The sequence below is a fragment of the Muscardinus avellanarius genome (assembly GCF_963383645.1).
Source record: "Muscardinus avellanarius genome assembly, chromosome: 6".
NCBI lineage: Eukaryota > Metazoa > Chordata > Mammalia > Rodentia > Gliridae > Muscardinus > Muscardinus avellanarius.
Window position 1 is genome coordinate 126,231,038 of NC_137791.1, and position 27,283 is coordinate 126,258,320.

The 27,283-nt window shown below is 40.2% G+C and overlaps 1 protein-coding gene across 4 annotated transcripts in view; it reads left to right on the forward strand.

Moving 5' to 3' along the window:
- Window positions 1-1,906: 1,906 nt before the first annotated feature.
- Window positions 1,907-27,283, forward strand: part of LCORL (ligand dependent nuclear receptor corepressor like) — a gene marked incomplete at both ends in the record, with an annotated part of 151,792 nt that continues 126,415 nt past the window's right edge. For all 4 annotated transcript variants that reach the window (XM_080697017.1, XM_080697018.1, XM_080697016.1 and 1 more), the window contains one exon: window positions 1,907-2,051. In XM_080697017.1, the coding sequence (XP_080553143.1) occupies window positions 1,907-2,051 (145 nt within the window). The remainder of the gene's footprint in view (window positions 2,052-27,283) is intronic.

Here is a 27,283-nt window from a genome sequence, read left to right on the forward strand (position 1 = left end):
CCTCATCTTTTACCTACCGAACAAGGGGGAAAGTTCCAGCCATTCCAGCCTCCTTACGCATCCAGTTTCTTGGCGAGAACTACTTGGAATGAAGTCACCTTAACCTCAGCGATGAATATGTACATATGCAAAAAAAAATTATGTCACAAAGATTTTTGGGACCCTTAGTTACTGCACCATAACCTGTTCCATCCTAACTAATGTAGATCACCATAAAATTGATCAGAAAAGTTACAAAGGCAGATCTTCTTAGCAATTATATATGAGTGGAATTGGCACCTGAAGCCATTCCAAAAGCACCTTCTCTAGTGATTGCACCTGTCTCCAGTCGTGACCATTCTAGAAAAGGTGGATATAAGATTGCAAATCTCGCTTAAAAAATAAAACTTTATCTCTAGCACACCCATACGTATATATGTATATATGTTTATATACATGCATACATACATGTGTGTATATATATATATATATGCATATATATAATCTTCACTACTGAGGTAATGAGGACTGAGACACTTTCTCATGGTGGGAGGTGGTTAGAAGGTGGAATAGAGATAAGCCAGAAAATAGGGTGGGTGGAAAACAGGGTGGGTGGTATAGAACTCAGAATTTATGAAGTTTCCAAGAATTAAAACATATTTCCCACAGACTTGTTATCAATTTAGTTCTCAGCCATCTTTGAGTGCCTGCTTTGGTTTGGACGCCTGCAATTATACAGAATAAATGTACAAACACTCCAGTGTAAAAGTAAAAATGTAACTGATCTCTATTTAGTCAAGATTCCTCTCTCACAGAAGAAGTTATTTTCTCTAGCAGAGAGCAGAATTCATTGCATACTTGTAAAGTGCCACACACTGTAGTAGTGGCTGGCGAATGAAAGATCTCTAGTGACATAAGTCTTTGTAGGTCGCTGCCGGTCAGGAGTTTGTATTTTGCGGAGCATAAAAAGACTTCCTTCCTGGAGTTTTCAGCCAACTACATCAAATTCCCCCTTCCCCTAATAATTTTTCGGTGAGAAGTCCCTCATCGGAGTGCCCTCATTTCCTGGCAATATTCTCTCTTTTGGAGACCACTTCGCAATGACTTCGGGGACTCTCTGGACCTGTGGCAGTAATGTCAGATGCAGCCAAAGGACTGTCTGGACCTTTCTCCACGAAGTACTCAGATGACAGTGATCCCAAAAAGTTTCCTCTACTTAGAACAGAAGGCGCAGTCTGAACATGTAAGGGACCGGCACCTCCTGGTTTCCATCGCGGAACCGACTGACACTCAAGCTGCCGCCCGGCTGAGCGGCGCAGACAGCGCAGGGTCTGGGGCGCGGGGAGCCGGAGCCTCAGCTAGCAGGGGCTCCGCGCACTGAGCTCCGCCGCCGGTTAGCGAGCGCGGAGGAAGGCGCGCGCTCCACTCCCGCTGGACTACGAGTCCCGGCGTGCCCCGCGCCTCGGCTGCGCGCTCCGCTACGAGGCCTGCGCGCGAGGGAGCCTGGGAAGCGAAGTCCCGGGCCGGCCCGCGCCGGTCTCCCAGGCAGAAGGGAGGCGTTGCTGGTCCGCTCCTTCGGCACGCGGGTTCCTGGCGGAGCTCCGGGTCCCTCGCTCCCGCTCAGGGTTTTCGCGGGCGGCATGGCTCGCCTGAGTAAACTCGGCGGGGAGGGGGCGGAGGAGAGGGGAGTGGAGGGGGCGGGGTCAGCGGAAGCGGCAGGTTGCTTCCTTCGGCTCGGCGCGCTCCCTCCCCGCCTCTCCCCGAGGGAGCGGTGGGAGGGGGAGGGAAGGGCCGCGGGAAGGTAGTGACACGTGTCAATCAACCCCTCCGGGGGGCGCGCGCTCCGGGGCTCGCGCCGAGGGCTCGCGCCCCTGCCTCGTGCCTGCGCCGCTCGTATGTAAATGAGGGCGCGTGACGCGGGACGCAGATGGACAAGGGAAGAGAGAGAATGGCCGCTGCCGCCGCCGCCGCTGCCGCCGCCGCTCAGTGCCGGAGCCCTCGGTGCGCGGCGGAGAGGAGAGGATTCCGGCGGGAACTCGACTCCTGGCGCCACCGCCTCATGCACTGTGTAGGTAAGAGAGACGGGCCGGGCCGGCGCGGGGCGGCGCCGCCGCCGCGGAGTTTGTGCCGCGGGCGGTAGTTGAGCCCGGGTCCGGGTCAGTCCAGTGCGGAGCGCGGCGGGAGCGCGGCCACCGCTCGCCTTTTGTCTCGGCTCCTCGCCGGCGGCTTGGGCCCCGGGGCTCCCGGGAGCTGAGAGTTGGGACGCGCTCGCCCAGCCGGGGAGGCGGCCGGCTCGCGGTCTCCCCGAAACTCCGGGGCCCGGGGCGGCCGCCGGGCCGCTGTCAGCGAGGCGGCGGGAAGGCGGGCCGGCGGGTCCGCGCCCCCGGCGCACACACACCCCCTTCTCGCCGCCGGGGGCCGGGCCGGCCCGAGCCGCCGAGTTCCCGGGCCGCGGGGCTCGGGGGGCCCCGGGGCGCCGGGCCGCGGGTGGGCGGCGGGGGGCGCCGCCCGGCGGGTGGGGGGCGCCCAGCTCTGCCCTCTCGCGCTCGGCGGCGGCGGCGGCGGCGGCGGCCGCGCGGTGCGTACCCCTTTAAGAAGGAGCCGCTCGAGCGCTGACGGTTGGGATTTGAAGTTCTTCCTCCCTCTTTGGAAGTCTGGACGGATGGGGGTGTTGCCATGGCGACGGCACCCTCGCCCCGGCCCCGCCCCTCGCTCTCCCTCGCGGACGCCCCGACGGCCCGGGTCCTGGCGCGCTGTCATGTGATGGGCTCTCCCCGAGCGCTCGGGCTGCGCCCGCTCCTCTCCCGGTTCCGCCGCACTCCTGCGCGCCCAAAGGGTGGGCTCTGACTCGCTGTGCTCCAAACTTCTGGGCCGGGGGCGCCCGCTCTGCGGCTGTTCAGGGTGCTGGGAGATGGTGGGACTCCCCGCCTCGTTTCCTTCCTCCTCCTCTGCCTCCTCTCTTAAGCGTTTTGGCTCGAATGAGACGTGTGCCTGGAGCTGTGGTCCAGCAGGTTGGTGTAGTGGCACCGGGGGGCCGAGGGGCCGTGGCCGGGCGTGTTTGCCCCGGGGGCTCGGGTGGGAGGTCGTGGCAGCGGTGGGAGGAAGGCTGCATTGTGTCGAGGGACCCGAGCATCCGCTTTTCCTGCCCAGGAGCCGGCCTCGGCTTCTGGAGTGGGGGTAACCCTAGTGCCCGAGGAAAACAACTCTCTCACCTTGTTTCCATCTGTTCTTGCGCCACCTCGCGCCCCTTCCCCCCTACCCGGTCCTTCTCAGATTTGGTTGGTTAGCGCCTTTTTCTTTTTCTTTCTTGCTTTTACTAATGAAAAGAAGATTGTAGTAGGCTAAACTAGTAACAACTTCAATTCAGAAAATGTGTCCTGCGGGAGGATATGATGAATAGAGGAAAACAGACAAGAATGAAGGTTGCTCTTTGGAAGGGGCATTTAAGTGATGTTTAAGCAATATACTGTTTTATTATAAAATGTATTTTGGTCTTATCTATGGGGAAAATCTTTATAAGTTAAATAGTGACTCTAGTTATAAACTGTAAAAAAACTTAATGGAATTTTTTTGTATATTAGGTATGTTGGTCATTGTGTTTCTTGAATACAAAATGGGCCCGGTTTTATAATTGCTTGTGTAAAGATCTCTTTTACTGAAAACCTGTTTAGAAATTCTGGAGTTCAGGTAGGATGGCAGCATTGCAATACTGGCTCATGTTGTTGCTATGTTTTTTGTTTTTTGTTTTTTTTTTTTTTTCAAGGCACACAGTAACTTAAGAATGTCTGGTCAGTTTTTGTTTTAGAATATTTGAGGGTTTGTTTTTCAAATCTTACTTGGTTGCATTAAATATAGCGTTTTCTTGAAGAAAAAAATTTAAATAAGAAAATTAATTGAATTTGATAGAAAAAGGAATTGCTTTTTTCCTAGATATTCAGATAGATTTGGAAGACCCTGAAAATTTATTTAATACTGTCTATGTTATACGTGTAATGTAGTACACAGTTGTGCATGTAAAGAGTTTCTTTTTTCTGAGTCCTAGCCATATTTGAAAATTCTCAATCCTAGTATACACTTGTTGCTGGAGGTTTTTCAGTGTTCTATTTATGGTGTGAGTTGGGAGTAAATAGTTTGTATAATTACTTTTAAGTCACTTTTTGTTGTTAATATACTTAAATTCAATAGTACTTTGTTAACATTTATAAAACCATATTCTTTTGGTGTGTACACATGTGACTATATATTTTGTATTGGATGTCAGTGCTCTTATTGCTTGAAATCATTTTCATAAAATAACATCCTTTCTCGTATCATTATAGTAGGTTTTTGACTACTCTTTTGATTCATTCCTGGTTTTGGTGTTTAATTTGGGGAAGAAAATGATCCAAAAATCTACTTGTGAGACAGGAAGTTGTAGGTAGTTTCTCAGAGTTGTGCAGCAAATTAGTAGTAAGCCATTAGTGAAGTTTTTGTTCTCTGTTCTTAACAATTTAATCTGATTTATTTTTATAACCTATATATAATGGTCATATTTGTAGGGAATAAAGTATTTTTTAGTTGTGAGTGACTGTTTACAATTAATTGAAAAGGTAAAATGTTTGGCTTTTGATTTAGAAATGTATACCTTTCTCTGTATATGGAACTCCTCTTTACCTTCAGAGTTTTTTTGGGGTGTGTGTGTGTGTGTGTGTGTGGTACTAGGGATTGAACCCAGGGGAATTCTACCTCCAAGTTGCACACTGGCCCTATTTTTTTATTCTTCATTTTGAAACAAGGTCTCACTAAGTTGTGGAGGGCCTCACTAAGTAGCTGAGGCTGGCTGAAAACCTGGATCCTCCTGTCTCAGCCTCTCATGTATTGGGATTACAAGTGTGTGCCACCACACTGGGCTAACTGTAGGATTTTCACTACTCTTCTGATTCATTCCTGATTTGTACTCTTGGGAGTTGTCTTGCAAGCTCTTTGTTAGAATTAATAGCTTTTTAGCCTGGCATGGTGGCGCATGCTTGTATTCCCTGTGCTTGGGAGGCGGAGACAGGAGGATCGTGCTGGTTTAAGAGACCCTGTTTCCAAATAAAAAATATATAGGAGTGTAGCCTGGAGGTAGAAGGGCTTCCAGGAACCCCAGTACCACCAGGAAAAAAAAAAAAAAAAAGAATTAATAGCTTTAAGTCCCTGCATCTGAGAGGCTGAGACAGGAGGATGGTTCCAGGAAACCCTTAGCTACTTAGTGAGGCCATTTGCAAGTCAGACCCTGTTTCAAAATAAAGAATAAAGGATTGATGTAGTTCAGAGGTAGAATGTCCCTGGGTTCCATCCTGATTCTGCAAAAAAATAAAAAAATAGCTTTGTTGATAGGTGCTTCTATCAACAAAGTACCTCCCCTTTGGTACTAGGAATGGGACCCAGATCATTGTACCTCCTAGCTACACCCCTCAACCTCAGCCATTTTTACTTTTATTTTGAAACAAGACCTTGCTAACTTGCTGAGGCTGGCTTCAAACCTGCAATCCACCTATCTCAGCCTCCCAGGAACTGGGATTACAGGCATGTTGTGCTGCATCCAGCACTATGCTGTAATTTTGAGTATGTTCATTTATCTGATGTTCAAGTGCTTATTTGATTTGGTAAATAATATTTTATTACTTACAATATTAAAATTCAAAACAAAGTCTAGAATAAAATAAATGCATTTGCATATTTTAAACATTATCCAGAATACTTGATTTGGAAGATAGGCCTTTTTTTTTTTTTTTTTTTTTTTGCAGGTCTTGGAATGGAACCCAGGGCATTCTACCTTCAAGCTACACCCCCTTCCCTATTTTTTATTCTTTATTTTCAAACAGGGTCTCACTGAGTTGCAGAGCCTCACTACGTAGCTGAGGCTGTCTGTGAATCACGATCCTCCAGTCTCAGCCTCCTGAATGCTGGGATTAAATGTTTGTGCCACCACGCCCGGCAAGATATACCCATTTAAAAAAAACAAAAAAAAAACAAAAAAAAACTTTAGTTTTACAATAGTTCAGGGAACTCTTATTAAGCCCTTACCCATATTCACCAGTTGTTTCATATTTTGTTATATTTGCTTTATCATTTCTGTCCTATGTCCACATATATGTTTGTGAATAATCAGAGTAATTTGCAGGCATCATATCTCTTTACCCTTAATGTCTTCTGGAAGGACATTACCTAACCATTGTGTAAGTATTAAAGTAATATACTGATTATTAGTATGGACATATTATTACCTCGTTTATAATCCATACTCAAATTTTGACTCTGCCCCCCCCCCCTTACAAGGTCCACTCCTGTATCATGCACTGCATTTCCTCATCATGGCTCTTCAGTCCTTTCTATTTTTTTATCTTGACCTTTTTTAAAAGTACAAGGCAGTTATTTTGTAGGATGTGTCTCAATTTGAATTTATTTTTTCATAATTAGATTGGTTATCCATTTGGCAGGAGTACTACTAAAGAGATGTTAGTTCTTCTCAGTATATCATATCTTGAGACACATGAGGTTGGGGTGTCCCAATGTTGATCTTCTCAGCTTTGAAATTTTGCTCAAAGTAGTATTCTTTATATTTCTCTGTAAAAGTTACCTTTTACCTTGTTTTTTGTAAGTGGTATGCAACTTATTTTGAAAAAATATCTTGAAGAACAGGGTACTATAATAGTCTTATCAACATTTTACCTACCAGTGTTAGCATCCAGTGTTGCTTTTCTTACTTATTCCTTCTCTTATTAAAAGTTGGCATTTTGTCTTAAAGCAAATCTTTAATATCTTCTTCTTGTTTATTCATTTATTTTTATCAGTATGAATTCATGAATTATTACTCATTGATTATTAAGTCTATGACTTGTTATTTTGATTCTCAAATCATGCCAGGTTTGGCTAATGAGAGCTTCATCAAGCTGGTTGCTGAGTGTGTTTGCTCCCCCTCTCCAAAATGAAAAAACGATTTCAGGTTTATGTACTACTTTACATGCCATAGCTCTGGTATCGGCCATTTCTCTAAAATGATCTCCGTTCCTTTGAATGGAAAATAAATTTAGATACCAAAGCCTGACAGTAGGCTTTAGGACTGTTTTAAAACCTTCTTTTATTTTTCTCCCCCGATATACAAGGTATTAATCATGTGTTATTTTTCACCTAAAATTATACAACAAAGCAAAGTGGTAAAGATTGGGTTAGAATCATTCTAAAATGTCTATTGTCTTTTCTGCATAAAACTGTTCAGAAGAAATAAAATGGGAGCTAAACATGTATTTTTAAATCTTGATAACTACATTAAAAAAAGCACATCTTATTTAATGTTAACATTAACTCACATAGGAATTATTGAGTCCATTTACATTCTTAATATTAAGTCTTCAAAATTGGATATTTTACATTTATAGCACATTTCAGTTTGTGCTAGCTATATTTCAGTGATTTCATATATATATATGTGTGTGTGTGTATGTGTGTGTGTATGTGTATATATATATATATATATATATGCTTTTATTGTTGCATTGTAGTCTCACATCATAAAGTAAATCATGTTGATAATGACATCCATGCACACAGCATTCGGTAGGGCCACCCCCAGGCTCCCATCTACCCCTTCCATTAGAGAGTACTGAAATTGGTATTTTCAAATATGTACACATAGTTGATGGCAGTAATTCCATTAATGAACCTCACTCTTCCCCCTGTTTCCCTTAGATCATTTCCATGGCTGCTTTTCCATTATCTGGAATTCCTCTGATATCCCAATTACTCCCTAACTTGTGCATATTAGAGAAAACATATGACCCTTCTATTTCTGTGATGGACTAATCTCACAGTGATTTCTTAATAGACACCTGTAGGAAATTGTCACTTTATTGGACATTTTAGTTCTGTTTTGATTTCCATGGTACCAATTACCTTTAACTGTTGATAGTAACCAAAACTTGTAGCTTAATTCATCTTTTCCTCCAATCTTTTATTAGGATAGCATAAAACAGAGCTAGACTCTTGCATTTGAATCCTACTGTTACCACTTCCCAGTGGGACAAGTTTCTTCTTTGTACTGCAATCACTTAATCTGTAAATTGGAGATAATTAGGTTGAGAATGAGCTGTGTTGGTGTGTGTTAATATGTGTCTTCCATATAGGAAGCATTCACTATGTTAGCTGCTGTTATTTCTATTATTACGGTTTGGCTCAGGTTATTAACTGCTAAAACCTTACCTTTTACTCTGATGAACAATAAAGATATTATGGGGCATGTTAGCTGAAAGATAGTAAGGGTTTGAACGATCTGTATTCTAGAGTACTCTGGAGCCACAGAATTACAGTTTTAGAATCACAGAATATCACTTAGCTTAATCCATGCTTTTTATATGAAGAAAGCAAAAAACATTTGTTGCCTTCCTAAATTTGAGGAATCTTTGGTGTGGTAAATGAAATCAAGAAATTAGTTTTTGTTCACCTAAAGAATCTTTATTATACTATATCATTTTGAAGCTATCCTTGGTTGGTATCTACTGTGTATTTCAGTTTTCCATTATCATTTTCATTATCAGCCTGATATTTTTTTCTGGCCGCTACGTGCCTCCTGCTCTTGTATCTTTCCACTAATTTTTATTGTGTCTTGTTGGCTTGCTGTGTAAAGCCCAGAAGAATAAATTTACTTGGAAATCTGGACTGGTAGGTACTGGTATGGAAGGGTGAACTAACAAAAAACTTTGGCTCTACACTTTTTCCAAGCAACTTTGTTATCCCTTTTTAAAAGATAAATTGTGGTAAACATCTAATAGCATGGTGCTGCTGAGCAGTTGAATGGTTAAGATCTTCAATTTGTTCTATAAACAAATTCATCTGTCGATTTTTTTCTGCAGATAAAATGGTATGTGCTCCCAGATCATTTTATACTTGGAAGAATAAAAATCTGCCATCTTTAAGACCAATCGGTGTGTGAATTTTATAATTTTAAAGATGTTAGTTATGAGCTATAGACTGGTCTTAACGTGACATAGCTTCTTTTCTCTGTGGTGCCATGTCTTTGTGCCTATGCTGCTTCGCTTGGTTGGTTATAAGTGTGCACCCCTTCCTGACTGGCTATGCAGATAAGTTGCTATTAGTGTATGCCAACATTCCTCTGACTTGTCTTACCACCATCCTTGGTCTTCAGTTCTAGCACAGTTAAGTCTTGCAAGTAGCAATAAAAATATGTAGAGTTTTGGTTATATAACTTTCCCTTCCTCATTATCATCTAGCCTTTCAATTAAATTATCCTATTTTTTGTGTATAGAGTGCCAGTCTTCTCCTTTTTGGAAATATTTTTTCCTTTTGGTAAACAGATATTCAATGACTTAATGATGGTTCAGCTTTAGTTTTTTCTTTTCTGTGTAATGGTGCAGAAGACAAATAATAAACACATGCATATGTGTGTGTGTGTGTGTGTGTGTGTGTGTGTGTGTGTGTGTAGCCATTTGTTAAAAATAGGCTTTGTGTTAGGTGATTTTGCCCAACTGTACAGCGTTCTGAGCACATTTATTTCTAAGTTATGATCAGGACATCACCCCATGGTAAGTTAAATCTATATGCTAGCGTTCATGGCTGATGGCATCAAAGTCACAGGTTCAAAATTTTGAGTATTCCCATAACTTTATTAGAGTCCATACTTAAAGCTGAATTTGTTGTTGACAAATCCTTTCAAAAGTTTATTCACAATAGAATCTAGATGAGAAAATGTGAATGGGCCCAAAGCAATCTACCACTACTACTAGAAAATTAATCAACAAAATGATACACCTTTCCATTTGAAGAAGAGCACTTTTTTCTTACTTAAACCTAAGTAAGAGTTTTGCTTAAAAGTTTTTCATGTTTGCTAGAAAATAAAACACAAGAATCTTTTTTTATCTCATCCTCTTTAATGTTTTTTTCTGTAATTAGAAACACCTCTATCCTGTGTACATTTTCTTTTTCTTTTTCTTTTTTCTTTTTTTTTCTTTTTTTGTGGTACTGGCGGGTGATACCCAGGGGCTTTCTACCTCTGGGCTATACTCCCAGACCTATATTATATTTTATTTGGAAACAGGGTCTGACTAAGTTACTGAGAGCCTCACTAACTAGCTGAGGCTGGCTTTGAACCTGCGTGATCCTCCTGCCTCAGCCTCCCAAGTGCAGGGATTATAAGCGTGCGCCACCACACCGGGCTCTTGCTTTTTAGTTTTCTTCTTTTTTTACTTTAGTCTGTTTCCAAGTTTTTACTTTACTTACAATATCTTATGGATTCAATTTTTTTTTGATACAGTAAGCACTTGGGCAAAATTCTGGTTTATATCAGTATCTGTATTGCTGATTTTACTGTCTTCCAGTAAAATATATTCTAAATCATTGTTTGAAGTAGCTTCTTCGATTTCCGTTTTCAAAGTAGTTATATCTCTCGTTTGTCTTTTTTTTAATCATTAAAAGCTATTGCACATATTCAACTAGTTGACATAGTCTATCAAATGTTTCTTTTTTTCAGTTCTCTTAGACCACCTAACCTTTTCATCTGCTTTTACTTTCTTTTCCACATACTGCCCTAAATTCTTATCTTTTTAGTCATTCTTCTGTCTTGCCTCCTCAGTCACCTTTAAAATTCAACCTCAACTTAGAATCTTTTCTAAAGTACTTATTAAAAAATACTTTCAGACATTTCTCCATTAATTCAAAGTGGCCAGTTCTTTTTAGATGGAAGTTCAAAGTGTATATACGGAGTTACTTTGTTCATTAGCCTTCATATTTAAATAATAAGTTGTTTAGAGATGGGACTTAAGTTTTCACAACTGGTAGGAAGTAGGAAATGGAAAGAAGTTTTCTTAATTTCTATTGTAATCTTAGGGGTGTGTGTGTGTGTGTGTGTGTGTGTGTGTTGCTAGGGATTGAACCTAGAGGATTGAAACAAGAGATGTTCTACCTTCCAGCTACATTCCCAGTCTATCCACACACCCCCCCTTTTTTTTAAGTTTGGAAACAGGATCTTCCTAGGTTCCTGAGAATCTCTCTAAATTCTGACACTGGCTTTGAACCTGTAATCTTCTTGTCCCAGCCTCCCAAATATTAAGATTACTGGAGTGTGTCACCACACCCAGAATAAACATGCTATTTAAACCCATGGAAATTAATGAAATTATCTAGGGATGCATAAGAGATAAATAAAAGTAAAGGATTCAGTACTACACCTAAAGGAATGTTAAAATTTCTTGAGAAAGAGGAACCTCAAAGTAAGCCACTGAACTTTATACTGAAAAGTAAGACCTTCGGATATGTAGTAAAACTAGGAGAGTGCTATCACCATATACAAGAGGAGAGAAGAATTTTACAAGAACAGGGATTTATACATGTCGATGAGATGTCAGGTATGTAGGTGAATCGGGACATTTTTGACAACATGGAGGTTCAAAGTGACCTTGACTAGATTAATTTCAGCAGGGTGATAGAGATGGCAGCCATATTGTGATAGGTTAGAAAGTAAGGTATGTTCAAGTGGAGATAACATTTGTAGTAGACTACTCATTTAAGAGCTATTCTTTGAGGAAGAACAGATATAAAGGAAGCATGGGGGTGTAGGGATGTTTGTTTTTTAAATGAGAAACACCATTTACAATACTGAGTAAGATGAAGAATACTTTTTTGAATCAGTGATATCTGTGATTCTTTTATATGTTTAATTAAACAGACAGCTGATAGCAACAGAATATTGAGATAAATATATAGGTAAAGAAAATGGATTTGGTTTGACTCAATGAATGCAAACTGAGTTCATTTTTTGCCCTCAAATATTTTCTATTGAAATTAATCATTAATGTATAGTGTGTTTGGTATTGGTGCATTTTGCATGTTAAAGGATTTTTTATTCACTCTTATTCAATTAAGTACCTTGAGTTCTACTGGTTGCCAGTTGATTGGGAGATAATTCTGTTTCTTCCTTACTGGGTTCTGAACTGGCAATATATTTAGGAATCAAGGATCAAAGTATTAGTTTTTATAATAAGGTCGTATTTGAAGAACTTGGTTGAAATTGGGACCAGAAGTAAATATTATACTTCCTTACACCCTAGCCTCCTGTCTTGAACTTACCAACCAGTCTGATAGTATGGCTAGAACTTTCAGGTCTCTCTTAAATACAGGGAAGCTCTACTACCCCAGTGAAGCTAAGTAAGCAAGAGGGTTGGCCCAAGTAAGAATTGACTTTTTAAACATTATTCCACCAGGAAACAACTATCAGGATGTTGTCAATATTTGTTATTTTTCCTTCCTTTGGGAGAGTAGGGGAAAGAGAAACCTGTACCAAAGAAGAATGTGAAGAGTTTTTGTGGAAGTTCTTTTTTATGGGAGAGGCAGGAACTTACAATTTACACTGGGTTTGGATTTAGATTTTGCTTTTAAATAGCTTACAATGATTAAAGATGTTAAATATTAGACTTGGTTTAATATAATGGAAAATCAGAAGAGGGAAAAGTAATTTATTTTCAAGGATACAAATTGAATAGGCTTCAAAGGATTGAGTAAAAGCAGGGATTGGTAAAGTATCTGTAAAGGGCTGATTAGAATATTTTAGGCTTTTGCCAGGTTAGTGAAATAGCTCATTCTCAAGGACCGTCTGGTCTCTATTGAAGCTACTCACCTGTGCTATTGTCATTGTAAAAGCAATATCTAAATGAATGAACATAGGTGCCCTCCTGTAATTTCTGTACTGGGAGGCCGAGACAGAAAGATAACAGGTTGGAGGCCACCCTCAGCAACTCAGCAAGACTTGAGTGACTTAATGAAACCATGTTTCAAAAATAAAAAGTTAAAAGGGCTGGGGTTATAGCTAGGAGGCATTAGAGAATAAAATCAAATAGGTTTATATGGTTTGGGGGCCATTGCGGATTCCTAATTAAAGGCTGTGGCAGGAAAGTAAGGTGTAGGGAATAGGCAGAGGGGGTAGTATAAGAAAGATATATTAGGTCTGAATAATGATAGATTCTGAAGATATTCAACACTATAGAATCATTGGAGAAACTCAAATTGAACTAGAAAAATGAGCAGTGTTCGCTTCAGTATATTCATTAAGACACTAGATTGTTGAAGTACTCTTCAATAGTACTTTTCTTTACTTCTAGGGCTTTCAGCAGTGTGAGAAATAAAGAGAAAAATGGAAGCCAAATGTCATTTCTATCAGTAGTAGAGACCACATTAGAGTAATAGAGGTGAGCTGATGTAGGAAGACTTACCCATCCAGGCACAGGCACACTCAAGAAGCACAGCTTAGTGTGATCTCTCTGCAGGCATGTTCTGCCTGGGTAGCTCCCTGCCCATAAGGGCAAGAGGAGCAGGACTGTGTGAGCTTTGTGTGTTTAGTAATTCCAAAATCACCAATCAGATCTAAGTCAATTCATGTCCCTCGGGGTGAAGAGAGCTTCAGATTGTGTTTCTGAAGCATCCTTCCTCATAGAAAACAGGAGCAAGGTAGATCATTATGTCTTTTATGTAGGATTGTATCTGTGGATAAATGTACTGGAAACAAAAGCAAGTCAAACATACATATTCTTGATTTTTTTTTTCCCCCCGGTACTGGGGATTGAACCCAGAGACATTCTACGTCTGAGCTACACTCCCAGCCCTATTTTTTTTTTTTTTTTAATTTCGAAACAGGGTCTCACTAAGTTTTGGAGAGCCTCACTAAGTAGCTGAGGCAGTCTTCGAACCGCAATCCTCCTGTTTCAGCCTTCCAAGTACTGGGATTACCAGCGTGAGCCACCACACCTGGGCATATTCTTGATATTTAAAAATATATATTTAATTTCAGTGTTTGGAACAATTGTACTTTCAGAAATTTTAATGTAAAATTATTAAATTTTTAAAAATTAACTAGTTTTTGGCTGGGCGTGGTGGCGCACGCTTGTAATCCCAGCATTTGGGAGGCTGAGAAGGGAGGATCATGGTTCAGGGACAGCCTCAGCTACTTAGTGAGACCCTCTGCAACTCAGTGAGACCCGGTTTCAAAATAAAGGATAAAAAATAGGGCAGGGGGTGTAGCTCAGAGGTCGAATGCCCATGGGTTCCATCCCCAAACCCGCAAAAAAAAAATTAACTAGTTTGTTACACACCTCTCTACTTAAAATGCGTAAACAGAATGCATGTTTAGCTAGACAATAGACAAATCTTCCGTATCAGAACTTTCACTTGACTTCTTAAATTTGGAAGGAATTAGTATAAAAGAATAGAACACTATTTCTGTAAGCAGAAGAAAACAGCTACAGTTGCCCTCTGTATCCATCTATATGTTCTGCATCTGTGGATTCAATCTTGGAGAAAACTATTTTGGAAGAAAATTGCATCTGTAGTAGATATGTAAAGGCTCTTTGGGGAGGGCGGAGGAAGGAAATAACTGTGCCATTTTATATAAGAAACTTGAGCATCTGCCTAGTTTGGTATCTGTGAGGGGTCATGAAACCATTCCTAGGGATACTGAGGGATAAGTGTAGGTTATTTTTAAATATTATTATTATTAAAAATGATTTTCATTTTAATCAGCTCTGTTTATAGGTGCTTATGCAATTCACTGATACTTCTTTTTTGATATCATTTGTTATCAGATATCATCATTTGATATAATCAAATATCATCATTTGTTCTTCCATGTGTACTTTCTCTTCCCTTTCTAAATAATTGTGTACTAAAACTTTAAAGTGGGGCCAAACAGGGGTGAGAGCCCATACTGGATGGGGTGTCTAGGAGGCATAGCCATGTCCTCTAGTAGGTGTAGAATGTTAGCTTGATGGGTAGGTAGGATATTCACCTGTTGAGTTGTGAGGCCAAGGAGCATACCTCCATATGAGGGCATCCTGTTCCAGGATGTCAGAACCTAAGTAGAATGAGTGTGGTATCTCTGAAGGACAGTGGCTTGGTACTGGGAGGGTCTGTGGTCCAGAGACGGGTGTTTGGCCTGGAGCATGGTAAGAAAATGAGGAGGGCCTGGTCTTGAGGTGGAATTCAGCCCTGTGTGAGCTGTCCCAGCAGGTAACAGGGAAGTAGGGACCTCCATGTAGGATTGCACCCTGACTCATGAATAGTAGTGAGCATAATGTGTTGTTAAATGCAAGGTATCAGTGTGGGATGAGATCATCACAATGAGAGACTGATCATATGAATGTTAAGGATAATGGGGGCCAGGTTTCTTGTCTGTGATTAGGAGAGGGGTTGCAAGTATGCAAACAGGAAACTAGAATACTGACTGTAGTGTTGGATTGGAAATGAGGTATGGTGTGAAGTCATAGTTTTATATGTGCATGTGTGTATGTATATGTACACACACAGAGAGAGAGAGAACAAACACGATAGGAATATAATGATCATTGAGAAGGGGCCTAGGAGCAGTGACACATCAATAACAGTAAGCATAATGTGTCACTTTTAATTTCCTGATTTTATTGGTGGTTTTCATAAGAGAATACCTTTGTAAAGAAATACTAAAGAATTTAAGTGATGGGACATTATATGTGCCATTTATTCCTACATCATTGGAAAAATAAAAGTTTTTACTGTATATAAAACATTTCTGTAAGATCATTAGAAAATAAAATACAAATATTTAAAAACTGTCATTAGTCTATATGTTCTCATGAATAGTAATCACTTTCAGCCTTAAGTTAACATATTATAGACATTGTTTTACAGGTTTTTCTACGCAAATAGTTCCCTTTGGCATAATGGCAGCTAATATTTAATGAATATTTAACATGTGTTAAGCACTGTGCTAAATTTTTGTATTGCCACATCTTATTTTCACTTTTTAACTTCATTTTATAGATGAGAAAACTGAAACCTAGAGAGGCTAAGTGGTTTGTCCAGTAATATGTATTTATTAAATATAAAGGTAGAATTTATATCTGTGAGCCTGGGCATGGTGGGGCATGCCTTGGGAGTAATCCCACTACTTGGGAGGCTGAGAAAGGAAGATTACAGGTTCTAGGCCAGCCTCAGAAACTTAGCCAGGCCTTCTGCAACTTAGAGCTAGTTTCAAAATAAAATAAAATAGGGTTGAGGTATTGCTCGAATGTATAATGCCTCAGTGTTCAACCCCTAGCACCAGCCAAAAAATAAAAAAGTGTAAAAATCTTCATTGATTTCTCATTGACCTTTGGATAAAGTCAAAATTCAATTCAGTGTGGCTTGCAAGCCCAGCATGACTTCCCATTTGTACTGCATTAAGTCTTTTTGTTTGTCATTCTATCCAGAACCCCATCATCATAGTAGTATTTATTGACCACCTATTAATATTTGTACCAGGCATGTGATCTCTGTATATTTAATATATAACCCTCACAGTAATCTGGAGTATCAGTTTTGTCTTTAGTATTTTACAGAGTCACATTGAACTCTTTTCAGTTCCTCAAGCACTGTTTCTTGGGGGCTCTTGCATATTTGTTTTCTTTTTTTGGTAAGGTTTTAAAAATATAACTACATAGAAAAAAGTATGCGATCATAGACATAATACCTTAGTGAACAAAGTGAATACATTCTCATAACCACCACCAGATAAGTAGAACCCCACCCAGAAGTCCCCTCATAGCTTCTCCCAAACACCAGTTTCTACTTCCTCCCCAAACGTGAATAGTATTCTGATTTCTTAATGCTGTAGATTTATTTTATCTGTTTTGTGGAGACTTTGTTTAGATGAAATATATAGTATGTATTCTTCTATGTTAACCTTTTAAAACAGCATTTATGTTAATGTGATCCATTTATGGAGTTGCATGTAGATACTGTTTATTCATTTTCAGTGTTCTATAATATTCTAATATATAAATATAATTACCTATCCTCTTCTTCTTTTGAAGGGCATTTGGGTCATTTCCAGTGTACATTTTAAGAAATAATGTGGTGAATGTTCTTATATATTATGTATTCTTAATTTTGTTTTTTGTGCTTTTATGGGTTCTAATGTCTCAGATCATACTGCAGTACACTATATCCACTTGGTGAGTTTTCCCCTAGCTCCCTCCACACTCCTTTTCCTTCACTTTCCATGATACTGAGATTTCATTTCTAGAATTTCTCTTAGCTGCTCTAAATTTGGAATTTGAAACCACTCTTCCTCTATCATAAACACTTGGACTATGTAATAACTGCACACTTTTTTCCTCAGGAAGTTCAAAGTATGTGTGTATTTTTGCATGTGCAAGAATGTAAAAGAAAAGCCATGTTATCTCTTACCCACTCTTCTTGACACACTGAGGACTTAAATAATTGAGTGAATGAATTCTCAATGCATATATTCTTTCAGTGCTACAAAGTAAAAATAAGCAGGAATCTAATGGAAATTGATAGTAAATTTAGTTACCCTCTGCCTTTATTGTTTAGTTACACATGCAGTTACTTTACAAAGAGTTATTAACAAGTTGTGTTAAATTTTTTAATGTGACTGTGTTATCTCTTGTACATTTCATTCTACTACACAGCAATTATGTAGATTATTTTGAGATACTTTGTTTATAACTCATAACAAATGTAATAACCTTATTTGTGACAGATTTAGTGTTTGTACTTCAGTCTTGCAGTCTTGAATTTTAGAAGTTGCCAGAAAACATTTGGGGTCAAGATTAGGGAATTTTATAAATGATAAACTCTTGCCACAAGTAAGGAGATTTCAAGGAACAAAGACTGACTATCCTTTCCTACCTCCTATCCACTTGTTGCCTTAATTCTATAAAAATAGATCATTTTTAGCTGGGTGTGATGGCACACGCTTATAATCCCAGCATTTGGGAGGCTGAGACAGAAGGATCGCAGTTTGTGGAAAGCTTCACTTACTACTTACTGAGGCCCTTTGCAACTCAGTGAGACCCTGTTTCAAAATAAAAAGTAAAAAATAGGGCTGGAGGTGTAGCTCAGAAGTAGAATGCCCCTGGGTTCCATCCATCCCCACTGCTACCAAAAAAAAAAAAAAAAAAAAAAAATCATTATTAAGTTGCTGAATTCAGGTAGCATTAAGCCACTGAGATAGTAATACATAGTTTCTTCTGTTTGAAAAACAAGTTATTCATGGGAAATTACGTATGCTTATTATACTTGAAAATTCTTTAATTCATAACTGTTTTCTTTTTCATTTTTAGATTATACTCTAATTTTGTCCTCTATGAAATTAAGATTTTCATATTTCTTGTAGCCATTGTATACATTACTACCAACTTTCACCACCTCAATTAAATAGTAATGGTAGTATATTTTCTGCCATCTTCTTTATTTTACTTTCTTTTAGACATTGTGTGTAGTATTAATTTTTTTCTTTTTTTTAAGACATTGTATGTGGTATTTATTGATTTTTTTTCCAGACATTGTACATAGTATTTATTGATTTTTTTCTTTTTTTCTTTGTTCCCTGTAAACTATAAACTTATTAGGAATCTCCCCAATTTTTTAAATTATTTTTAATATATGAAAACTTTCTTTGTTACCTGGTTTAGTGTTCTATAAAGAACTGTCATTTACTACAAATGTTCAGTTTTATATTATTTATTATATTTTATTCTTTAAAAACTGTTCTACTTCTTTACTGGAAAAGCATTATGTTAAGTATAGATGGTCCCTCTTTCCCTTCAGTCAAATTCTCTGTCGGCCATAAAATTAAACTATATTCATTAAGTGATTCACTATCATAGATTCAGAGGGTACTATAAAGATAATAGTATCATCCCTATTGTCAAGGAGCTAAACATTCTACTTTCTCTTCCTTCCCACCAAAAATGTTTCAAATTGTAAATTAGAATATGAACATGGCTAGATAATGTGGTACTGGGCTCAATAAATTCTAATAAACTAAATTAAAGGAGACTTTAAAATACCCATCTAGGGAGGACTTCCGGGAAGATGGCAACCGAGAAAAGCGGGGCTTAACAACAAATCTCCATTACCACAAAATCAGCGCCTTTCATAGCCAGAAAACACCATCACCAGTGAAACAAAAAATCACCAGGCTCCATAGAGAAAGCGGACTGAGAACAGAGCCACAGAGGAGATACACCGGCCTCGCGCCCGAGGACGCTGCAGACGCGGCAGCAGCGCCATACTGCCGGAGGCACCGGCGAATTCACGGGACGGCTACAGCAAGCTGAGGTGAGCCACTGCGCAACAGCTAGGCGGGATTTCTCTGCGCAGAGAGCATCTAAAGCTCCCAGTGGCCGAGCTCAGCACACGCTGCAGGGATTCAGAGTAGAAATCAAAATCAAGAAGAAAAACGCCAGCCCCATAGCCGAGGGCGTAGCAGCGGCGCCATATTGCCACCGGCGGCAACAGCAGCGAATTCACCGAGGCCAGTACAGCTACATCTGCGTACTCAAGAACAGTGAGTCAAATTGCGGGCCACAGAGGAGAAATCCCAGTACTGTACTCCCTGGGACTTGACCCAGTGGGGGAGGGGCGGTGGCAGAGATATCACACCATAGGAGAACATGCAACCTGGCACCCCCCACAGTCTAAAGCAGCCTCTATCGACACTCTGGGTCGGAGACTCTGTGATAAAACCCAGTAAAGGAGTAGTGGGGTCCAAGATACTACTGACTCGAGATCCAGAACACCTTAAGGGAAGTCATAGTGACCCAAGGGAAGAACCCAGAGAAGGCACAAACTTCCGAAATCATGGGAAAGAGGAATAATACTGGAGCAATTAATGCCCACAACCCCACAACATCAGAACCCGATAAAAGAGAAAATCAGAGATTTCTAGAAGATCAAATCAGGAAAATAACTGTAGAAATAATAGAGGTGCTTCGAAAAGAACTCAGAGAGAGCCAAAAAGAGATAAAGGATGCAATTAATGAAGTAAAGGCCTCAATTCAAAGCACAAACAACCAATTAGAACACATGGAGAACAGAATCTCGCTCTTAGAAGATGAGCAATCCAAAAATGAACTCATAGTTTCTAATCTAGAAAAAAATATCCGACAGCAGGAATCTGATATTGAAGAAATATGGGCCCATTTTAAGAGAGCTAACCTAAGAATAATTGGAATAGAGGAGGGAAAAGAAAGTGATACCAAAGGGATTAACAATCTCTTCAAAGAAGTAATAGCAGAAAATTTTCCAAACATAGAGCAAGAGGTTGATACACAGGTCCAGGAAACTTATAAAACTCCCTTTAGACAGGATCGGAGAAGAGGATCCCCACGCCACATAATTGTCAAAATGACCAATGTGGAAGCCAAGCAGAGAATCTTAAAGGCAACAAAAACAAAGGGCCAAGTGACATTCAGAGGCAAACCAATTAGAATCACTCCAGACTTCCCAAACCAAGTCATGAGAGCCAGAAGGGCTTGGAGTAACATATTCCAAACTCTGAAAGAAAACAACTTCCAGCCAAAAATTTCCTACCCAGCAAAACTTTCTATCAAATTAGATGGAAAAATAAGAAGCTTCCATGACAAACAGAAACTGAAGGAATTTATGTCTTCAAAACCAGCACTAGAGAAAATACTCAAAGAGATTAACTACAAAGAAGAAATAGGTAACACACACCAGAACCAGAGAAACAAGAGTTTCCATCCAACAGACAATTAAGATTGGTTATCTGTGGAGATTCATTATTTATGTTAGTCTTTTACCTATCTCTAAATGGTATTGTTTGCCTTTATTGTTGTTAATTTTTAGGATTTCTAGTTGGAATATTAATATACCTTCAGATATAGCAATTGGAAATATTTTATCCCATTCTATTAGTAACTGTTAACTCTGTTTACATTGTCTTTGGATATACAATTTTTTTTTTTATTTTTTAGGGAGTCTGTATACTCCTCTGTTGCCTGTGCCATTGAAATCATAACCAAGAAATCACTGCCAATTTCAATGTTGTGAGGTTTTATGACCCAGATTTTCTCCTAAAAGTTTATAGTCTTAAGATTTATATTTAGGTCTATTATCTATTTTGAGTTAATATTTGTATATGGGATTAGGTAAGGGTCCAATTTTATTCTTTTCCATGTAATTATTATTTTTAACAATATTTAGTTAAAAGATTATCATTTTTACCACCAAATGTTCGTGGAAACCTTGTCAAAAATAACTTGACAATATAGGGAAGAATTTAGCTCTAGGCTTTTATTTAACTCCAATGGTTTATATATCTGCCTTTAGAATAGTACTACACTGTTTCAATTATTGTAGCTTTATATGGTTTGAAATCAGAAAATATATATCTTCTAGCTTTGTTCTTTTTCAAGATCGTTTTGGGTACCTAGACTCCATATTCCATATTAGGATAGTTTTTTTCTGAAAAAAATATATATAAATATATGATAGTTTCACCTAAAAATAGAAAAAAATATTCTCTGATAAGAAAGAAAGCAAAAAGAAATATTGAAATGTTATCTTTAAGTCATCAAAAGCTTGGTATCAGACAAATGAAACTGTTATGTGAGATTATCATTTTTAATTTTAGATAAATTGCCATAATACTAGATGTCAACTACTTAGCCAAGCATGGGAGGGAGGGATAGGGAGAGAATGGGGTGGGGATTGGGTGGGGGCTGACCGGGCGATGTGTGCATGTATGTCTACAAAAGTATGTATCCTACTATGATGTATGAATACAGTTCACCAATAAAAAAAAAAAAGAAAAAAAAGAAAATAAAATACCCATCTAGCGGCAATTGGGTAAAGGATAATTGGGTGATGTGTGCATGTATGCCTATACCATCTTGTACTCCACTAAGAGGTATGACTACAATGTAGCAATGAAAAATTTAAATAATACTCATTTAACCAATACTTGTATCGCAGGTCTGTGTAGTTTATATATGAATAAAAGGTTGCTTGATATAATTAAATAATTGGTCAGATAGTAGTAAAGCTGGAAGAAAATGTTTTAGGTTAGTGTGGAAGGCAGAACATTTGACAAGTGAACAAAAATGTAGAAGTGATATTTTAGAAAGTGTGTAAAAGCATGCATATATAAACAGCGTAATAGGTTAGTTGTAAAGTGACGTGCTTTATTTATGATTGAATAGTACAAAATGAGGTTGTAGAAATAGGCAGGGTTTGAGTAAAAGAAGGCCATGTATGCTTTTTTTCAGACATTGTATGTCATATACGCATTATAATCCACCTTGTAGGTAGTAGAGTTACACTGAAGAGTTTTAAGCAAAGTTTAGTATAGTCTTCTGAATAATAAAAGTTGAGTAGACTAATGATTATGATATCCATTATAAGAGTCTTACTAATCAAAGGGATATTCCAGTAGACTGAATTTTCTGCACTGCTGGGAATGGTGTGCAACAGAGTGAATTTTAAGGTAACAAATTTACTGTTTGGAATTATGAATCTTTGTTTCAACTCACATCAGGCCTCCAAAACTTCACAGTAATATAATGTGTATCCTTCCATTGTAAAAAAAAAATAAAATATGACAAATACATTGAAATTCCCATTTGTCATTTGCCAGTCCTCTTCCCTTGCCTCTCTTTCAGAGGTAGATATTTTTTCTGTCATTATTGGTCTTCTATGCAGCATTCATAGTTGTCTTCCTTCCAGTTATTTCAATGTAAAGAATCAGATATATCTTTTTTATTTGGTATCTTTTATAAAAAATACATTGAATTTTTCTGATTATTTAAATGTTTAGAAAACTCATGAATTCCTAAAGTACATTATCAACTCTGGATTTTTTTTCCGTTTGTTAATTTGATTTTTTAACATAACAGTGTTAATGACATCCTACTTTGACATTTTGGGCTAAACCTTTGTTGAAAGAGGTTGTTTTGGATGTTTAGCATCATTGGCCTCTTTCCTCAAGATGCCAGTAGTTCCATTTATGTCTCATTATGGGCATAGGAGACTCTAAGACCTTGCAGTAGAGATTAGCATTGATAATTTACATATGTACATAACATCAGTATAAGTGTTTCCATTAGTAATTCCCTTTCCCCCACCCTCTTCTAGATAGCCATCATTGCCCCACTGGGGTTTTTCCTCCTTTATCTGAAGTCCTTTCTGTTTGCTGAGCATTCCCTAGCTTCTGTATAAGAGAACATATGTGATCCTTCACACTGTGTGACTCACTTAACATAATGTTCTCCAGGTCTGGATATCATGTACAGAGAAGGGGGAGGGAGTGAGGAGGGAGCTGAGCGGAAGCTCACCAAGTGCTATGTGCATGAATGTCCCTATTACTCTGAACTTCATTATGATGTGAGACTACAATGCACCAGTAAGGATATTAAGAAAGATATTAAGGTTTTAAATTGTTTTAAAAACCTTGTAATAGACACACCTTTATTAATAGAAGCAGTGCAGCCTTTAAATCATAGCAGAAAATATATCTGACATACTTATGAAAAACTAAACAGAATAGTAAGGTACTGTTTAAAAGAGGCTACACTGAAAGAAATAGAATAAACTAAGAAAGACTATAAGTAAATGGCTGTAAATTTTAGAACATTACTTGATATGAAAAAGGACAACTATTAATGGACAGTTTTTATAGATTGGGCTGCATTTTAAGTTATTTTGAGAATGAATATTTTAGATATTAAGAAAACATCAGAGATAATATGCTTTAGGAATTCATGAGTTTCCTTATAGATGTAAGATTATATAACACACAGAGACATAAACACACACACACACACACACACAATGTATGTATTTTGCCTACCTGACAAAAGATTAGCATTATCTGATAAGAACTTTTCTATTGATCTATGTGTCTGTAAAATTATAAAATGTCATATTTATTGGAATATACTACATTCACTGTCAAAAAGATTTTTTTCTTTTTTGATAGAGGATAGTTTTTATATGTATATTCTATATCTTGCTTTTGGTTTCAAATTATATCCCAACAAATGGCTTTTTAATTTTGAGGTTCAGGAGAATTTTAGTATTCCCTAGGAATGAAATTCCCTAGGAAATCATCCAGGAGTGTAGCTCTGTGGTAGAGCACACAGTAAGACCCTGGATTCAACCCTAGCACCACACACAGAGTAAAAAGCCATCAAAGAACAAACAAGACCTCTCAACATAAGTGTTCATGTACAAATGTGTACACACACACACACACACACACACACACACACACACTCCAAAAAGAACAAGAACAAAAGAGAAAGTCAGTTTATCTTTCTATTTTTACTGAATAATACTTTAATCTTACTCTAACTCAACATTTCTGGACTTCATTGTTCTTGAGGATAACACATTCAAACATTCTATCAAAACTTCTAGTTTATTTAATTCTCAGTAATGACTTTCATCAGGCCTGGAGTGGTGTCACATACCTGTAATCCTAGTACTTGGGAGGCTGAGACAGAAGGATCACAGGTTTCAAGCACAGCCTCAACAAGTAGTGAGACCTCATCAAGCTAGTGAGATCCTGTTTCAAAAAATTAAAATAAAGCCAGGTGTAGTGGCGCACACTTGTAATCTCAGCATTCAGGAGGTAGAGACCAGAGGATTGCGGGTTCATGGACAACCTCAGCTACTTATTGAAGCCCTTCACAACTCAGTGAGACCCTGTTTCAGAAATAAAAAGAATAAAAGCTAGGACCAGGGGTGTAGCGTGGAAGTAGAATGCCTCTGGCTTCCATCCCCAGTGTCACATGAATGAATGAATGAATGAACAGACAGACTAAGAAATAGGACTAGGGATGTAGCTCAGAGGTAGAATACCCCTGGGTTCCATATCCCATACTGCAAAAAAAGAAAAAAATTAAAAATTAAAATAATCCAGGCATGGTGGCGCACGCTTGTAATCCCAGTACTTGGAAGGATGAAACTGGAGGATCTGGGTTTGCTGTCAACCTCAGCTCTTAGTGAGGCTCTGTACAACTTAGTGAGATACTGTTTCAAAATAAATAATAAGAAATAGGGTTGGGGGTGTAGCTCCGAGGTAGAATGCCCCTAGGTTCAGTCTCCAACACTACACACACACACACACACACACACACACTACACACACACACACACACACACACACAGGGCTATAGGTGTAGTTTGGAGGAGGGCTATAGGTGTAGTTTGGAGGTAGAATGCCTTGAGTTAAGTCCTCATTACCCCTCCTCTCAGCACACACACACACACACAAAGACCTTCACCTGTCTCCTTCAAAAGACCTTTTTATGGCCGGTTGTGGTGACACACACTTGTAATTTCAGCTTTCAAGAGGCAGAAGATCACGTTTTGCAGACAGCCTCAGCTACTTAGCGAGGCCCCTTTACAACTCAGACCCCATTTCAAAATAAAGAATAAAAAAATAGGCCTAGGGTGTCACTCGGAGGTAGAATTCCTATGGGTTCCATCTTCAGTACTACGAAAGAGAGAGGGGGGGGAGGGAGAGAGAGAGAGGGAGAGGGGGGGAGAGGGAGAGAGAGAGAGAGAGGGAGAGAGAAAGAAAGAAAGGAAGGACTGTGTTTTAAAGAAAAATCCTTTTGGCAAAGGTTTTTTAATGCTGTGTTTGAAAGAAAAATCCTTTTGGCAAAGGTTTTTTTAAATATTTTTTACTGGTGCATTGTAGTTATACATATTAATGGGGTACAGAATGTTAGAGACACACATGTTGAGTTCTGTTGGCATGGATTACCTTCTTCAGCCCTTCACTCTTAGTTTGTGACTATCTTGTAAGGTGTGTTTCTTGCAGGCAGCATAGAGATAGATTCTGGTTTTTAATCAATTTTCCATCTTGAGTCTTTTTATTGGGGAGTTGACATTTATGTTCAGCATGATTATTGAGAGATGATTTTTAATTCCTAATATTTTGAGGTTTTTTTTAAAATTTATTTTTATTGGTGCATTGTAATCATACATCACATTGGAATATAAGACTTGAGAGGATATGCAAGCATACATCATCCAATTAGCCCTCATCCAGTCCCCATCCCATTCCCTCCCCCTCCCTTGATCCCATGCTTGTTTGGTGATTAACTTTGATACATATGTTTATGTACCTCCTTTTTAAAGAGGCTCTATCCTCCCCTATTCCATACCCTCTGATTGGTCACCTTAATTGCTTCACTATAGGGCCCTTTCTATAGCTCGACCACTTCCTGTTGCCCCTTTCCTCCTAGTTATTGCTGATTAGGGGACGCATCTGGTTTTAATTTTCTGCGATATTTCTCTGTGCATGCCGTGTTGCAAATACCGATCCCACTCTTGACGGCCCCAATTGTGGCCTGACTACGCGGTGGACTGATCCAGACCTAACTGGCTCAAGCAGTGGCCTTGCCTCATGGGAGGCACCGCTTCTGGCCTCACTGGCCCCGACACCGGCCAAACCCCTCAGCTGGCTCCGATCCCGGCCTCAGAGGCCCCAGCTCTGGCCTTCCTCACAGCAGGCTCCAATGTTACCCGATGGCCCTGGCATCGGCCTAACCCCTCGGCAGGCTCCGATCCAGGCCTCGGAGGCCTCAGTAGCAGCCTTGCCTCACGGAAGGCTCAGATGCCGGCTAGTGGCCCCGGCACCGGCCTAACCTCTCAGCAGGCTCTGATCCCGGCCTCGGAGGCCCCAGCACCGGCCTTGCCTCACGACAGGCTCCGATGCCGGCCACGCTGGCCCCAGCACCGGCCTGACCCCTCAGCAGGCTCCGATCTCAGCCTCAGAGGCCCCAGCACCGGCCTTGCCTCACAGCAGGCTCCAATCCCGGCCTTGCTGGCCCCAGCACCGGCCTAAATCTCAGCAGGCCCCGATCCCGGCCTCAGAGGCCTCAAGCAGCCTTGCCTCACGGAAGGCTCCGATGCCGGCCAGTGGCCCTGGCACCGGCCTTAACCCCTCAGCAGGCTCTGATCCTGGCCTCGGAGGCCCCAGAACCGGCCTTGCCTCGCACCAGGCTCCGATCTTGGCCTCACTGGCCCCAGCACCGGCCTAACCCCCTCGGCAGGCTTCGATCCCGGCCTCGGAGGCCTCAATGACGGCCTTGCCTCACGGAAGGCTCCGATGCCAGCTGTTGGCCCCAGCACCGGCCTAACCCCTCGGCAGGCTTCGATCCCGGCCTCTGGGGAGGCCCAAGCACCAGCCTTGCCTCACGGCAGGCTCCGATCCTGGCCTCACTGGCCCCAGCACCGGCCTAACCCCTCAGCAGGCTCTGATCCTGGCCTCGGAGGCCTCATTGATGGCCTTGCCTCACGGAATGCTCCGATGCCGGCCGTTGGCCAATCACCGGCCTAACCCCTCGGCAGGCTCTGATCCCGGCCTCAGAGGCTTCAGTAGCGGCCTTGCCTCACAGAAGGCTCCGATGCTGGCCTGTGGCCCCGGCACTGGCCTAACCCCTCAGCAGGCTCTGATCCCGGCCTCGGAGGCTCCAGCACTGGCCTT